Consider the following 17,535-nt stretch of genomic DNA (forward strand, 5'->3'; position numbering starts at 1 on the left):
TCTTATATAACTATACCAAACATATCATACTAATTTCATTGTCCTGGACTTACTTTAACTATGTTCCGTCTAGTCTATGAGACCAGTCTGAAATACAGGACAGATTCAGGTGGAGGGAAAGAGGAAGACGACCAGACAATACAGAGAAGTGTTTACACTGATGTTAAAGCTCATTAGAGAAGTATCAGTGTCTCCCTCTGCCATTTCTCCGCATGATGACTAGGACCTCAAGTGTTTTGAGCTGCATCTGTGCGTTATTGATTTGTATGACGTATTAAAGGTAGCCTAGAGTCTAGGCTGAAAGAATATATATGATAGGATTACCAGGAAATAGAGATATTGATCGGGTCAAGAAGAAGAAGCAGGGTTTTACGTTATAGCTAAAGAGAGGATTCGAGGGTGGCAGGTAGCCTAGTGGTTAAGAGCGTTGAGCCAGTAACCGAAAGGTCGCTGGTTTGAATCCCCGAGCCGACAAGGTAAAAAATGTGTCGATGTGCCCTTGAGCAAGGCACTTAACCCTAATTGCTCCTGTAAGTCGCTCTGGATAAGAGTCTGCTTAATGACTAAAATGTTAAATGATACATCAGGCTACACATCGTAAACAGACATTTTAGCCAATATTCCACACGCTGGACTGAGGCTTTTTCCCCAGCAGGCATTAAATTGCATTCAAATATGTAAATCATTTGTGCATTGCCAGGAATCCTAAATACACCAGTCCTTTCCAGAGAAAAACCTATGGGCTCTGGTCTTTCTATTCCAGCCCAGAAGGTGGCGATAAAGCACTCACAGTTCGCTACCAACCGCCATTACACCCCACTGAAGAAGAACAAAGAAAAGCAAAAGTCCTGTGGTATGTGCGTAGCAAATAATAACATTTTTCACAGATATTTGCCAGCTAATACATATTACGCTGGTGTGGCATTTGTAATGTTACTTTTGCCACATACACATATTAATTAATGACACGAATGCCTTCGACTTAGCCTCTAATAAAGGCCTTTATCGACAGCATGCTAGCTACTGTTAGCCAGCTATTAACGTTAAAGCAGCAATCAGCAGTTAAAACAATAACAAAGCTGAGAAATGTAACCACTCTCAAAATCAGAGATATAGCTATGAATGCAAAGACTGACCATCCCATATATCAAACTTAGGCTAAATAGTGTTTACATTTACTCCTCTTTGCAAACAGTTGGGTAAAACATGCTTAGATTTGGGGTTCTGATGGGGTACGACAGTTCAACTAATCTCAAGAATCAATGGGTACATATCGTTAATTCACAAGTCCAAAAATGGATATAGCAACTGCAGATTGCCCCCTTTAACGTTACTGTTGACAGCAGTTGTAAATACATTTGTTTATTTAAAAATGTAGCAAAAGCAAACCTGTGGGAAAACGTACCATAAAGAGTGTGCGTGTGACCACCTCTCCCTCCCAGATATAGTTACGTCAGTGGTCTTCCTCCTCCAGTCCAGTTTGAGGAGATTGCTACCTGTCTTCCTGTCTGTCAGTATGTCATCCAGGAGAGAACAGAGTTCCAGGTCGCTCCTATTTGGCTTGCTGCTTGTGCTGCTCTGTGAGGTGTTCTCGTTTGCACACGCAAGCAAGGTATGTTAATTGACGGGGCCATACTCACTGGTGTACAGTGTCAATTTCTGATGATGCTCACACAAATCATTAGCCTGGTCCCAGATCTGTTTATGCTGTCTGCGGTCATTGTCAGTTGGCAAGACAGCACAAACAGATCTAGGACCACACTCTTAGAAAAAAGGGTTCTTCGGCCATCCCCATAGACGGGTTGGTTGTTTAGCAACTATGCAGCAAAACAGACACAAAACAGACAGGGTTGGCTTAGATTGTTGACAACATGTTAAATATATGTATTATATATATTTCGACTATATTTCAAATGTTTATTGAAAACATAAATAAGTTTACACACAATGTGCGCTTGTGGTCGCTCAAATACATTGTTACAGTTGTTGGTTAGCTAGCTAGGGAATTTTTGCCATATTAGCATAGACCTCAAAACAAGACTTGGTATCAAGAACAAGATAAAACTAGCTGACACGAGCAACCTACGATTCCCAGATGGCAGTTTCTTGTCTTTGTTGCTAGCTATCTGACCATCCAGAATCACAACAACACACAGACTTCTGCCCAATTGGATCACATCGTTTTCGTGATGTTGTTAGCTAACCCTTCTATAGGATAACCCTTTTTGGTTTCAGGTAGAACCCTCTGGAAAAGGTTCTACATGGAACCCAAAAGGGGTTTTACCTGGAACCAATAAGGGTTCTTCAAAGGGTTCTCCTATGGGGACAGCCAAATAACCCTTTTATGTTCTAGTTATCATCTTTTTTTCTGAGAGTACAGGCTAACAATTCACTGTGTTTTGTAGATCCCCATGACGATAATGTTATTCTCTATGTTCACAGAGTTTTGAAGACTATCTGTCCACCCTACAGGAACATCACTGGACACATCTACAGCAGGAATGTCTCCCAGAAAGATTGGTGAGAAATATTCTATCACATAAGCCCTATGCACATCATGCAGAATTCACAATCTGGTCTAACTCAGTCACTCATCTTTGTTCGCTCCTGTTGTCTTCCACAGTACATTTAACTAGTTCTGTCAAGAAGCTGTGGATTTAAGGATCCCCCACTCACACAATTTGCTGATTGATGTCTTCATGGTTCAATGTAGTTCTGTCAAGAATGAATAAAAGTGTCAGGCTTACATCTTGGACTAACATAGAGGCAAGTAGACTAATAATAAGAGATTAGTTATTTATAATGTGTGTACCTTTGTCTGCTCAGTAAGTGCCTCCATGTAGTGGAGCCCATGCCAGTGCCAGGCCATGATGTGGAGGCCTACTGTCTGCTGTGTGAGTGCAAGTATGAGGAACGCAGCAGCAACACCATCAAGGTACACCTGACCCTTTACAATGACACACAGAGTAGATTTCAACTGATATTACCTGGTCAAAAGTGACAAGTTTTAATGCTAAAGATACATTGGTGTAGGGAGGAGTATGATATTCAACAAGTTACATCATTAGTAAAGGAACAGATTGTACTACGGTAATATCACGGTACCAATACGTCATGATACTTATTAACATTTTAGAATACTGTAGTACCGTTTCATATGATACTACCACATCTTTCAGCACTTTGATTTATTCAGACTTTGAGTGCCACAGAGGGAAAATCTACCTTTTTTCAATCTGTCGCGGATTTTATATAATTTAACAAACCATGTCGCGGGCTGTTTTAAACTAATCCCGGGCCACTAATTATTGGTTTGATAACAAACAACCTTGTTCAGTCGTGTGTTTCAGATTATATTTTGCCCAATAGGAAATGAATGGTGAATAATGTGTATTGTAAATTTGGAGTCAGTTTTATTGTAAATAAGAATAGATGTTTCTGAACACTTCTACATTAATTTGGATGCTACCATGATGACGGATAATCATGAATGAATCGTGAAAAATTATGATCATACCCCCAAAATCATGACTAAAGATCATACATTATCCCTAAAGAAATGCTAACCTCTCACTGATACCAATAATACTTTTGGGGGGGTATGGTATTTGTGTGCTCTGTAACTTTCTCATTCATCCTTATTCACAATTCATTCATGATTATTCCTAACCATGGTAGCATCCACATTGACGTAGAAGTGTTCAGAAACATCTATTCTTATTTACAATAAAAGTGACTTCAAATGACAGAATACATTATTCACCATTCAGTTCTTATTGGGAAAAACATCATCCGAAACACAACCAAAACAAACTGTATATGCATCCAACAAGTTTGTAGTGTCACAAGCTTGATGTAGTCATTGCGTGCTAGGAATATGGGACCGAATACTAAACTTTTGACTATTTTAATACACTATAAGTGAATTTGTCCAAATACTTGACTTCTTTAAATGGGGGAGTAGACCCAAAAAGCACTTTCATTTCTAAACAGTAAAATAATCCTGCAGCAACAGGATTTGAACCTTTAGTCCATAATGTGCTTGATCAGTGATTAAACTATTAGCTAGACAATAGTAGGCTTCATCAAAGTGCAGTACTGTTAATATAACTGTGGGTTAGTGTGGGGTTTCAGTGAATTTATGTGGTGTAGGAAAATTCTCAGCAACAAAAGTGATCAAATTAAGATCCTGTATCTGTATGTATGAAAATACCCTCAAATTAAAGGTGACATTCTGTATTGTTGCCTAATATGAAACATTTGATCTCAAATCCAAAATGTTGGAGTATAGAAACAAATGTCAACATTTTAGCTTTACTGTCCAAATAAATAAGAGAACCAGACTGAGACCATTGTTCAGAAATGCACGTTTTTATTTAGGCCTTAATGTTCATCTGTAAAATTCCTTAGAATTTCATTAAGGTATGTGATGGCCGAATGTTGTACATTATGGCTGGCTTACTGGTAACTGATGTTGTACATTGTTTCTGGTTTACTGGTAACTGATGTTGTACATTATTTCTGGTTTACTGGTAACTGATGTTGTACATTACGTCTGGCTTACTGGTAACTGATGTTGTACATTATGGCTGGCTTACTGGTAACTGATGTTGTACATTATGGCTGGCTTACTGGTAACTGATGTTGTACATTATGGCTGGCTTACTGGTAACTGTAAGTGTAGTACAAGGTTCCACTTTTCAGACCGCAGCTTATGCTGTGACTGCCAGGATGGAGCTTAGTGGTACATGTTCCCAGGTGGTCATCATAGATTAGGTCCTTGTCCCAGATCTCAAACTTCAGGGATGCATTGGAATGCACATTCAGAAAGTTGAATATAGCACTCCAGGATGGGTTTTCAGTATCCCTGTGCCACTCGGTCATGCCACCGGGTTCGCCACCACACCAAACCTTGACGTAGGGGTCAGGGTAATTACCAGCAGCGTCCCCATCAAGGCTGCTGGCATGAAGGCCGGACACCCTGACGTTTGCACAATGGACGCCAACCAGCATACAGAGAAACAGCAGTCCCAGAGAGAGGGAGGCCATGGCTTTCAGTAGGGGAAAGAAAACTACGAGAGGGAAAAAATAGAAGGCAGGGTTTCAAAGACATTTGCATGTCAACAGGATGACAAAATATAGCCTAGTCAAGCCACACGTGAGTCAGAAAGAACCTGAGGCAAAAACGAACAGTTTTCAGAGAAGAGGAGATACAACACTAACAGTCTTCAGAGAAGAGGAGATACAACACTAACAGTCTTCAGAGAAGAGGAGATACAACACTAACAGTCTTCACAGAGAAGAGGAGATACAACACTAACAGTCTTCACAGAGAAGAGGAGATACAACACTAACAGTCTTCACAGAGAAGAGGAGATATAACACTAACAGTCTTCACAGAGGAGATGAGAAAATAAATACAAATTAAGTAAGAAAAAGAGAGGAAGGACAAACATTGTTAATTTTCAAGGAAATAATTGTGTTAGTGGTACAATATGCAAAATGCTATGCTGTACACGTGTTACAGGACTCATATAAACGATATAAAGATGAGACCGGAGTAGATCTTACCTGTGCTAAGTAGAGTCTGTAGACGATGCTCTGTATCTCAGGGGAACCAAGCACTGATGTTTTTTCCTGTGCCCATTCGCTGTTTATAAATACTTCATCGGGCTTCTCCAATTCACCCCCAACATACAGTGTGCCCCCACACAAAGATAACCCTAGATGGTCTGTTCTCAGGGATGCCTCAACCAATGAGCGCACACGGAGGCAGCAACACCTACAGTACAACTGTGTTTTCAGTGAAATGACGACCAGGTTTTTAACGAATAAGGCAGTACCAAGTGGCAAATTTAGACAAACAAAACTTGGCATGACCTCAGGGTTGTTGGCATCATCTCAGTTACCACCTGACCTTGAGCCACTAAACCTCCAACCTGCTCCAAGTGCTGCTCTGCGCCACGTGCAGCACAGGGTCAGCCAGAGAGCAGCACCTGTGGAGCAGGTTAAGGGTTAAGTGCTCTGCTCGAGGCCCCACTGACTTGGTGTAGGGCTGGGCGATAAATATCAAATTCATTTATTTAATTTTTTTAGTGCGATGTTCCAAGTGCCATTGTGCAAGAATCAAGGTTTGTATCTGACAACAAGCAGTTTCAACTCGCTATTTGCATTTTAGGTTTGGTCTGACATAAGGGGTCATATGGACACCGAAACACATTGAGACATTATTTTACTGTAATAGAGGAGGATTTAACCTTTGTAACGATCCCCTTTTTATATCTCAACTCCCATAATTCAGAACAGACCCTACTGAGAGTATCAGTGAACATGATTGTGGGAAATGAATGCTCAATCCTGTTTCGTGCGACATTGCAGTACCATGTAACACTAGCTTCAGTTTTGCCACAGACTGTTATGGGCTAGCTGTCTAGTGTGTGTTTTGTAAATGTCCATAAAAATATGTATTTGTATACATAGCCGAGGGAAGTAGGGGTGCAGAATTAAAAAAAAAAAAAAGTATAATAATAAAATATTTTTTCACATAAGTTGTGCACTGGGCCTTTAATAGTCCTGTTTTAGCAGACCAATATATAGGTACCACCAGACCAATACATAGGTAGTTGTATAATTGTATAATATGGTTGTATAATTCAGAACAGTATCTTGCAGGATTCAATAGTTGGAATTGTAAGAGTTGTTGCCCTGTCCCTTTCTCTGCGATTGTCATTCTAATGGAATCCTCAAACATTTACATCAAAAGGTGCAGAGTTATGGGCAAAGACACAAAACATCCACATCAAATTAAATATTTTCCTTGATCAAATAACATAGAAAACAACCACTTTTTGTGCAGTTTTTATTTACCATCCTTACAAACCACTTAATGTACATTATTGTATTGTACATAAGGCTGGTCATCTAGGTTTGTACCTGTAGACTTTCCATCACCATGAAGAAAAACAATGACCAATACAGTAAATTGAGACATCAAGTGTTTTGTGATGATGTGCCTCAGTTGTTATTTTTTATTTATTTTACCTTTATTTAACTAGGCAAGTCAGTTAAGAACAAATTCTTATTTTCAATGACGGCCTAGGAACAGTGGGTTAACTGCCTTGTTCAGGGGCAGAACGACAGATTTGTACCTTGTCAGCTCGCGGATTCGATCTTGCAACCTTTTGGTTACTAGTCCAACGCTCTAACCACTAGGCTACCTGCCGCCCCATTAGAGCATGACGCTTGCAACGTTAGGGTTGTTGGGTTCAAGTCCCACTGGGGACCAGTATGAAAATGTATGCACTCACTACTTACTGTAAGTTGTTCTGGATAAGAGCGTCTACAAAAATGTAGAAGGAATGAATAGACCATTTCACATAGAAATAATAAGTAGCATTTATAAAGTATTTCAAGAAACTGGAAAACATACCAAGCATATATTTTTATATTCCACAAGTATTATCAGATTTACTGTTTTGTACATATAATTATCAGACTCAAGCTACAAATGCTGGTAAACACTCAAATAGAAAGTACTTCCCGCATATGTTTGTATAAGGAATTGGCAGACACCTCTTTCTCATTCTGAGAAATAAGCACATTTTTATCTATGTAGGCCGCAGGCTATTTTGTTCAAACAGTTGGAGGCAGACAGGAGGGTGTATTCATAACAGTTCAACTGTTCTACCTTGTTAACAAACAAATAGATCCAAGTTGGCTAGACTTTAAATATACAAACTAGCTGGCTACTCGCTAGCGGTGGGCTTGTGCTTGTGAAACTGTTTGAAACCTGTGTTAATGTTCTATAAAGACTGCTACCAGACGTTGTTCATTATTAGTGGATGTGCATGGTTCTGGTTACATTTGTAACAAAAATTGCATTTTCATAGACTTATACACTTGAAAGCCAGATCAGTGATTATTGAAATAAAAGCAGGTTAAACTATTTTGAAAAACTAATACAATTATCAGTAGGTGTTATGGTTGAAGGCTTATAATTAGCCTCGGTGTAATTTTAGAAGCCCGGAAATAATCTAATTATTCCTGACTGCTTGAAAAGCAGTGCGCGCTGAAGGTGAACATGAGCGGCGTCCCATGTCTCCTCCGGAACCAGTCGTCCACCGCAGGAGCCTCGGTCTGACTCTGATGCCAAGGAGCCAGAACCGGCTGATACCCCAGTACGCATTGGAGGGGAGAGGTTAGGGGAGGAGTGGCGGAGCGAGTTCTGGGCCATCTCTGCCCAGGGCACAAACGCCGCCCACTCCCCCGGCCGGTCCTGGCAATAAGACCTCAGAAACCTACCCACATCCTGGTTAAATCTCTCCACCTGTCCGTTACTCTCAGCCTTACCTCGGAAAACCCGAGGTAAGGCTGATCTTTGGAGAAGGCGAGAGCCAAATCGGCATATTCAGGGGGAATGCGCACGGTGGAGACCTGGTCTGGACTTTCCACCGTAGTAGCACCAACTTAAACCCCTAAACACCTCCCAGAGCACTCTCACGACCACCCCGTGAGAGCCCTCTGTGGCCAAGAAACAGTGGGGTCATGACAAGCTAACTAGGGTAGGCCTAGCACCACTGGAAATGCAGGAGAGTCAATAAGGAAGAGACTAAATTTACATTTAACATTTACATTTAAGTCATTTAGCAGACGCTCTTATCCAGAGCGACTTACAAATTGGTGCATTCACCTTATGACATCCAGTGGAACAGCCACTTTACAATAGTGCATCTAAATCTTTTAAGGGGGGGGGGGGGGGGGGGGGGGTCAGAAGGATTACTTTATCCTATCCTAGGTATTCCTTAAAGAGGTGGGGTTTCAGGTGTCTCCGGAAGGTGGTGATTGACTCCGCTGTCCTGGCGTCGTGAGGGAGTTTGTTCCACCACTGGGGGGCCAGAGCAGCGAACAGTTTTGACTGGGCTGAGCGGGAACTGTACTTCCTCAGTGGTAGGGAGGCGAGCAGGCCAGAGGTCAGGCCAGAGAAGAAGAATTCTCTTCTTGTGATCCCCCTGCGTCACCATGCCCAGCAGTGGCCTCCCTAATCAACCCTGACCCTAATGGTCGACTATCTAAGGCGTGAACGGGGAAGGGCACAGCCACAGGAACAATGGGGATCCCTAAACTATGGGCGAACGATCTATCTATAAAATTCCCAGCCGCGCCTGAATCGACGAGAGCCTTATGCTGGGAATGCGGGGAAAACTCAGGAAAAGTGACATACACAAACATATGTGCAACAGAGGGCTCTGGGTGAGAATGGTGCCGGCTCACCTGGGGTGACGCCAGAGCGCCCTGCCTGCTGCCTCGATACCTAGAGGAACCAACCCGGCACCGACCGGCAGTGTGACCCCTGTGGCCACAGATGGTGCACGAGCTAGAACCCCCGCCGGTCTCCCTGCGCACCGCCCCTCCAATCTCCATGGGTATCGGAGAGGGGGAACCAACAGACCCCGATCTGAACGTCCGCGGGTAGCCAGCAGGTTGTCCAGCCGGATGGACAGGTCCACCAGCTGGTCGAACGTGAGGGTGGTGTCTCTGCAGGCCAACTCTCGACGGACATCCTCGCGCAGACTGCAGCGATAATGCTCGATCAGGGCCCTGTTGTTCCATCCCGCGCCGGCAGCCAGGGTCCTAAACTCCAGGGCGAACTCCTGGGCGCTCCTCGTCCCCTGCCTCAGATGGAAGAGGCGTTCACCCACCGCTCAACCCTCGGGCGGGTGGTCGAAGACTGCCCGGAAGCGGCGGGTGAACTCCTCAAACTGGTCCAACGCCGCATCTCCCTCTCTTCACACGGCGTTGGCCCACTCCAGGGCTTTCCCGGTGAGGCACGAGATGAGGGCGGACAACCTCTCACGGCCTGAAGGAGCCGGGTGGACGGTTGCCAGGTATAAGTCCAGCTGTAAGAGCAATCCCTGGCAGTGCGCAGCCATCCCATCATATTCCTGGGGAAGGGAGAGACGAATCCCACTGGGACCAGGAGAAGGAGGGGCGCGTAGTGGAGACCCCGGTTGTGCTGGTGGAGGCACTGGGAGAACTCCCTGTCTCTCCCAGCTGTCCATTGTCTGGACAACGCGGTCCATGGTGGTGCCAAGATGGTGGAGCATTTCTGCGTGCCCCCGGACGCGCTCCTCCACCCCTATACTCGGGGTACCTGCTCCTGCTGACTCCATAAGTTGGGTGCGGAATTCTGTCAGGGGTGCGTACTGGCGGCAGAGAAGTCAGGCGCAGGAGAGCAAAACTGATTTACAACGGCGCAGTTTAATAAATAAAACCACTGTAAACAGTACAATAAATCAATGGGTAAAAACCCGTCACACACCAGCATAACGTGCACAAGCACTTAACAATAAACAATTCCGCACAAAGACATGGGGGGAACAGAGGGTAAATACACAACACTTGATGAGGGAAAATGAGAACCAGGTGTGTAGGAAAACAAGACAAAACAAATGGAAAATGAAAAGTGGATCGACAATGGCCAGAAGAAGAAAAGAAAAAAAAAAGATACCTTATGGAAATAAGTATTCAGACCCTTTGCTATGAGACTCGAAATTGAGCTCAGATGCATCCTGTTTCCATTGATCATCCTTGAGATGTTTCTACAACTTAATTGGAGTCCATCTGTGGTAGATTCAATTGATTGGACATGATTTAGAAAGGCACACAGCTGTCTATATAAGGTCCCACAGTTGACAGTGCATGTCAAAGCAAAAACCAAGCCATGAGGTGGAAGGAATTGTTCGTAGAGCTCTGAGACTCTATTGTGTCGAGGCACAGATCTGGGGAAGGGTACCAAAAAATGTCTGCAGCATTGAAGGTCCCCAAGAACACAGTGGCCTCCATCTCATCATGGTGGTGGCAGCATCATGACCAGACTTGAACCCGATCGAACAGCTCTGGAAAGACCTGAAAATAGCTGTGCAGCAACGCTCCCCATCCAACCTGACAGAGCTTGAGAGGATCTGCAGAGAAGAATGTGAGAAACTCCCCAAATACAGGTATGCCAAACTTGTAGCGTCCTATCCAAGAAGACTCAAGATTGTAATCGTTGCCAAAGGTACTGGGTAAAGGGTCTGAATACTTATGTAAAATGTGATAATTCCGTTGTTTAAAAAAAATTAAAAAAAACTCAACAATAAAGAAGTTTTGGCTTTGTCATTATGGGGTATTGTGTGTAGATTGATGAGGGGGGAAACGATTAAGACATTTTAGAATAAGGCTGTAACGTAACAAAATGTGGAAAAAGTCGAGAGGTCTGAATACTTTCCAGGGGGGGGTATGTGTGTGTCATAATTGTTTTTAATTTTTTAGATTGGATTTTTAGGCCATATTGCCCAGTCCTATGCAGGTGGCAGCTGTTTTCATCAAATGTCATAATTTATACATACATTTCTATTCTATTAAGTATTCTATAGTTCATTTTTTTATTAAAATTGTTCCATTCTTTTTTTACATACTAACTATTACTGCATTTGTAAATAACATGAATAATAAATCATGTCAGAAAGCAGCCAAAGGCTTTGTCTGCTAAACTTGAATCCAAGCTACATTTATTTTCCATCCCCCCCAGGTGACGATCATCATCTACCTGTCAGTGGTGGGCTCTCTGCTACTCTACATGTTGTTCCTGCTGCTGGTTGAACCTCTCATCCGTAAACATGACCCCTACATCCAACCCCTTCACAATGAGGACGACTCTGAGGTATATAAACAGATATACAGTGCCTTCGGAAAGTATTCAGACCCCTTGACTTCTTACACATTTTGTTATGTTACAGCCTTATTCTAAAATGGATTAAACAAAAAAAATCCTCATTAATCTACATACAATACCCCATAATCATCAAGTGAAAACAGGTTTTTAGACATTTTTGCAAAAGTATTAAAAATAAAAAAATGAAATACCTTATTTACATAAGTATTCAGACCCTTTACTAGGAGACTCGAAATTGAGCTCAAGTGCCTCCTGTTTCCATTGATCATCCTAGAGATGTTTCTACAACTTGATTGGAGTCCACCTGTGGTAAATTCAATTGATTGGACATGATTTGGAAAGGCAAACACCTGTCTATATAAGGTCCCACAGTTGACAGTGCATGTCAGAGCAAAAACCAAGCCATGAGGTGGAAGGAATTGTCCGTAGAGCTCTGAGACTCTATTGTGTCGAGGCACAGATCTGGGGAAGGGTACCCAAAAAATGTCTGCAGCATAGAAGGTCCCCAAGAACACAGTGGGGATGGAACCACCAAGACTCTTCCTAGAGCTGGCCACCTGGCCAAACTGAGCAATCGGGGGAGAAGAGCCTTGGTCAGGGAGGTGACCAAGAACCCGATGGTCACTCTGACAGAGATCTAGAGTTCCTCTGATGAGATGGGAGAACCTTCCAGATGGACAACCATCTCTGTAGCACTCCATCGATCAGGCCTTTATGGTAGAGTGGCCAGACGGAAGCCACTACTCAGTAAAAGGCACATGACAGCCCGTTTTGGAGTTTGCCAATGGTCACCTAAAGACTCTAAGACCATGAGAAACACAATTCTCTGGTCTGATGAAACCAATATTGAACTCTTTGGTCTGAATGCCAAGTGTCACGCCTGGAAGAAACCTGGCACCATCCCTACGGTGAAGCATGGTGGTGGCAGCATCATGTTGTCGGGATGTTTTTCAGCGGCAGGGACTGGAAGATTAGTCAGGATCAAGGCAAAGATGAACGGAGCAAAGTACAGAGAGATCCTTGATGAGAACCTGCTCCAGAGCGTTTAGGACCTCAGACTGGGGCGAAGGTTCACCTTCCAACAGGACAACGACCCTAAGCACGCAGCCAAGGCAAAACAGGAGTGGCTGCGGGACAAGTCTCTGAATGTCCTTGAGTGGCCCAGCCAGAGCCCAGACTTGGAGAGACCTGAAAATATCTGTGCAGCAACCCTCCTCATCCAACCTGACAGCGCTTGAGAGGATCAGAGAAGCAGAGAAGAATGGAAGAAACTCCCCAAATACAGGTGTGCCAAGCTTGTTGCCAAAGATGCTTCAACAAAGTACTGAGTAAAGGGTCTGAATACTTATGTACAGTCGTGGCCAAACGTTTTGAGAATGACACAAATATTAATTTCCACAAAGTTTGCTGCTTCAGTGTCTCTAGATATTTTGTCAGATGTTACTATGGAATACTGAAGTATAATTACAAGAATTTCATAAGTTTCAAAGTTTTTATTGACAAAAACATGGGATTTTGTTTGTCCACCCGCCTCTTGAGGATTGACCACAAGTTCTCAATGGGATTAAGGTCTGGGGAGTTTCCTGGCCATGGACCCAAAATATCGATGTTTTGTTCCCCGAGCCACTTAGTTATCACTTTTGCCTTATGGCAAGGTGCTCCATCATGCTGCAAAAGGAATTGTTCGTCACCAAACTGTTCCTGGATGGTTGGGAGAAGTTGCTCTCGGAGGATGTGTTGGTACCATTCTTTATTCATGGCTGTGTTCTTAGGCAAAATTGTGAGTGAGCCCACTCCCTTGGCTGAGAAGCAACCCCACACATGAATGGTCTCAGGATGCTTCACTGTTGGCATGACACAGGACTGGTAGCGCTTCTCCGGACAAGCTTTTTTCCAGGTGCCGCAAACAATCAGAAAGGGGATTCATCAGAGAAAATGACTTTACCCCAGTCGACAGCAGTCCAATCCCTGTACCTTTTGCAGAATATCAGTTTGTCCCTGATGTTTTTCCTGGAGAGAAGTGGCTTCTTTGCTGCCCTTCTTGAGACCAGGCCATCCTCCAAAAGTCTTCGCCTCACTGTGCGTGCAGATGCACTCACACCTGCCTGCTGCCATTCCTGAGCAAGCTCTGTACTGGTGGTGCCCTGATCCCGCAACTGAATCAACTTCTGGTGCGTGCTGGACTTTCTTGGGTGCCTTGAAGCCTTCTTCACAACAATTGAACCGCTCTCCTTGAAGTTCTTGATGATCCGATAAATGTTTGATTTAGGTGCAATCTTACTGGCAGCAATATCCTTACCTGTGAAGCTTTTTTTTTTGCTAAAGCAATGATGACGGCACGTTTTTCCGTGCAGGTAACCATGGTTGACAGAGGAAGAACAATGATTCCAAGCACCACCCTCCTTTTGAAGCTTCCAGTCTGTTATTCGAACTCAATCAGCATGACAGAGTGATCTCCGGCCTTGTCCTCGTCAACGAGAGAATCACTAACGTTTCAGCTGGTCCTTTTGTGGCAGGGCTGAAATGCAGTGGAAATGTTTTTGGGGGATTCAGTTCATTTGCATGGCAAAGAGGGACTTTGCAATTAATTGCATTTCATCTCATCACTATTTATAACATTCTGGAGTATATGCATATTGCCATCATACAAACTAAGGCAGCAGACTTTGTGAAAATAAATATTTGTGTCATTCTCAAAACTTTTGGCCACGACTCCAAATGTGAGTAGTTTTTTAATTTTGTTATAAATTAGTAAAATTTTCTTAACCTGTTTTTGCTTTGTTATTATGGGGTATTGTGTGTAGATTGATGAGGATTTTTTTTAAATCCATTTTAGAATAAGGCTGTAATGTAACAAAATGTCAAGCGGTCTGAATACTTTCCGAAGGCACTGTACACCACACATAGGAAACAGACTCGGGAAGATATGGTCTCTGCTTCTTAACATCTGCAACGCAATGTTACGTCTGTCGGGAGGCTGTGGGATGTGAGTGTTATGAGGAACAATTCTACTGGTTTGCTGGTTTCTACGTCACTGATTAACAGGTGTGTGTGTAACGTCCTGTACAATCTCTGTCTGTCTGTCTCTCTCTCTCCTCTCTGTGGCTCTCTCTGTCTACCCCCCCACCCCTCCCTTACAGGACATGCGGCCGCAGCCTGAGTGTGCTGCTGCTGCCCAGGGAGGCAGAGGTAACACAGTACTGGAACGGGTAGAGGGAGCCCAGCAGCGCTGGAAAAAACAGGTCCAGGAACAGCGCAAGACTGTCTTTGACCGACACAAGATGCTTAGTTAAACCTCAATGGCTGACTTCAGATCAGTGGCTAGAGTCACCTCACAAGCTTCGTCCACATCTGCTACTGTTGTAGTGTCATTAGCTACATGTTGTTCTTCAGGATTTCAATCCCTTTGCCATTTCAATACAGTCCCTGCACATTTAGGATTGTTTATGAGCGTTATGGTAATTCTGTTTGGAACGATCGCTGGCCCATTTGTACTTTGTTTCCAAAATGGTGGGTGCTGTCATGAGAATATAGATGTGTATCAAAATGAGGAGTATAGCCAAACAGCAAAGTGGAAGTTGGTTCCATCATCATCTCTGCATCATCTGCATGGAAAGATAAAACAGGAAATGGAACTGGATATATTACAATCACTTTATCCAAAATAAGCTTTGAAAAATAGGACTGATTCAGAATATTTTTAACATGCTTAAGCACATTTTACAAATCATTTTCAATTCTCATTGTAGCATTGTTGTTTTGTGAAGCTACCTCAGCGCACCGGATATTTTAGGTAGGCTGAATGCTTGTGAATGATAGGCTCACTGTAAATAGGCTGCCGGTATGTAATTGGTTACCTTAATTATTAGCTGGTGCCAAGCCAAGTTCATTCCTAGTTTAAGCACTGTTTATCATCAGAACCACTTGTGGTTCATTTTGCACTTCCTGATGATATCCTTTGCACTTAAAGACACAAGAAAGGAAAAGGTATTGCTTTATTTAGCCATGTAATGATGATTGATAGTTTGGCTGGCTTTGAAAAATGTGTTGTTTGATAGGCTGTCTCTGCCTGGAGTGGACACAGATGAGTGAAACCTCTGAGGATGCTAAATGTGAATAGCTTAGCTTGTAACGGTCATTGTAATGTAGTAATTTACTGTAGAATCACTGGAATGCCAAATGTCTTTATATGATTCCAGAGTGGAATATTGCAGTCAGTGGATTGTCTCACATTCCATTAACTAGCACTGACTGAGGCTCTTTGCTGTGTGTGTGGAGGGGTGTGTGTCCAGTCACATTCTGAGGTGAAGTTATGCTAGCCTGCTTTACCTCAAACACACACACACATTGAGAATTGAAGAAAAAAGGTCTATTGAATTATTGAATTAATGTTTTAGCTGATGTATTTTAATGCAGATGTACTCTTAATTGACATTATTTTGAATGTAATTATCAAACTGAATATGGTATGTTGATGTTAAAGACATATCAACTGATATGTGTGTTTTGATATAGGCTAGGATTTTATTACACTGTTTATTTTAGTTGGACTCTGTTCTGAGATCTTGCAATGTTGAAAGAATGTCTGTGTAATTGTCTACATCATGCTTGGAAAACAGTAAAAATGGACCTTGGTTGAGCTTATATTTATCCTGTTGGAGGTATTGGTGAAATCTGTGTAACGTAGTTTGATTGAAGCTGCTTCTATATTTATAGACGATGTTAAACCCCTTGTTGTCACTTGAGTTACCTGCCGCTTATCCCTCATCTTCAGAGGTGCCTGTATGACTCATGACCACTAGATGGCAACACAGCACATTATGATGTGGAAATGGAAGTGGTCCTATGTTAGGTACGGTATTAACTGGGCCTGGGCCCGTGATCTATAATACCACACCATGCACATTTTGTCAATTCAGCACAGCTTTAGTCCATGACCATAATGTATTTCATCTTTGAGACTTAGAGAGCTATTTTTTGTGTGTAATTTTTAACTAAGATTGAGGTGGAGAGAGTATTGAGGGTGAGTAACAGGGTAGGGGTGGATGGGGACTTTTATGAGATGGTGCCGGAGAAGAAGGCTGATGTTTTACGTGTCCCCAACCAATTGTGTTTTTGTTTGTTTCTAACTTATTTTTGAAACTTATTTTGTACATAATGTAAATAACGTACATAACGAAAATAACTTCTGGACATCAGGACTGTGATTACTCACCACGGACTGGCAGAATCCTTTTTTCCTTTAACGAGTTTGACGAGCCCGACGTGAATGATATACTGCTTTCCCGGGAACAGGCCCAGATCCCCGTGAAGAGAAGGCGGAGAAAAGGGGCCAAAGGGCGGGCTGCCTTCTGAGAATTCGTAGGCGATCGAAAAACACCCGCTTCCTTCCATTCTTGTAATGACAATAATGACAAACCTCCTGGCATTGAAAACTTAGATGAGCTACTGAGGATGGTAGCTGACTCTATAGCCACACCTATCTGTCATGTTTAATCTGAGCCTAGAGGAAAGTCTTTGTCCTCAGGCCTGGAGGGAAGCCAAAGTCATTCCGCTACCCAAGAGTGGTTAAGCAGCCTTTACTGGTTCTAAAAGCAGACCTATCAGCTTACTGCCAGCTCTGAGCAAACTGTTGGGAAAAAATGTTTTTTACCAAATACAATGCTATTTCTCTGTAAACAAATTAACAGACTTTCAGCATGCTTATAGAGATGGGCACTCAACATGTACTGCACTGACACAAATGACTGATGATTGGTTGAAAGAAATTGATAAGATTGTAGGAGCTGTACTGTTATATTTCAGTGCAGCCTTTGACATTA

General features: G+C 42.8%; 1 protein-coding gene across 1 annotated transcript; it reads left to right on the forward strand.

Annotated features, from left to right (window-relative positions):
• The first annotated feature begins 738 nt into the window (after positions 1-738).
• On the forward strand, positions 739-16,357 carry LOC120059589 (proton-transporting V-type ATPase complex assembly regulator TMEM9-like). Its single transcript, XM_039008720.1, has 6 exons — positions 739-853; positions 1,516-1,612; positions 2,443-2,520; positions 2,827-2,935; positions 11,570-11,701; positions 14,854-16,357. The coding sequence occupies exons 1-6, from the start codon at positions 739-741 to the stop codon at positions 15,004-15,006; spliced, it is 684 nt and encodes a 227-aa protein (XP_038864648.1). The 3' UTR covers positions 15,007-16,357.
• The last annotated feature ends 1,178 nt before the right edge of the window (positions 16,358-17,535 follow it).

The sequence above is a fragment of the Salvelinus namaycush genome, chromosome 14 (genome assembly GCF_016432855.1).
Source record: "Salvelinus namaycush isolate Seneca chromosome 14, SaNama_1.0, whole genome shotgun sequence".
Classification (NCBI taxonomy): Eukaryota; Metazoa; Chordata; class Actinopteri; order Salmoniformes; family Salmonidae; genus Salvelinus; species Salvelinus namaycush.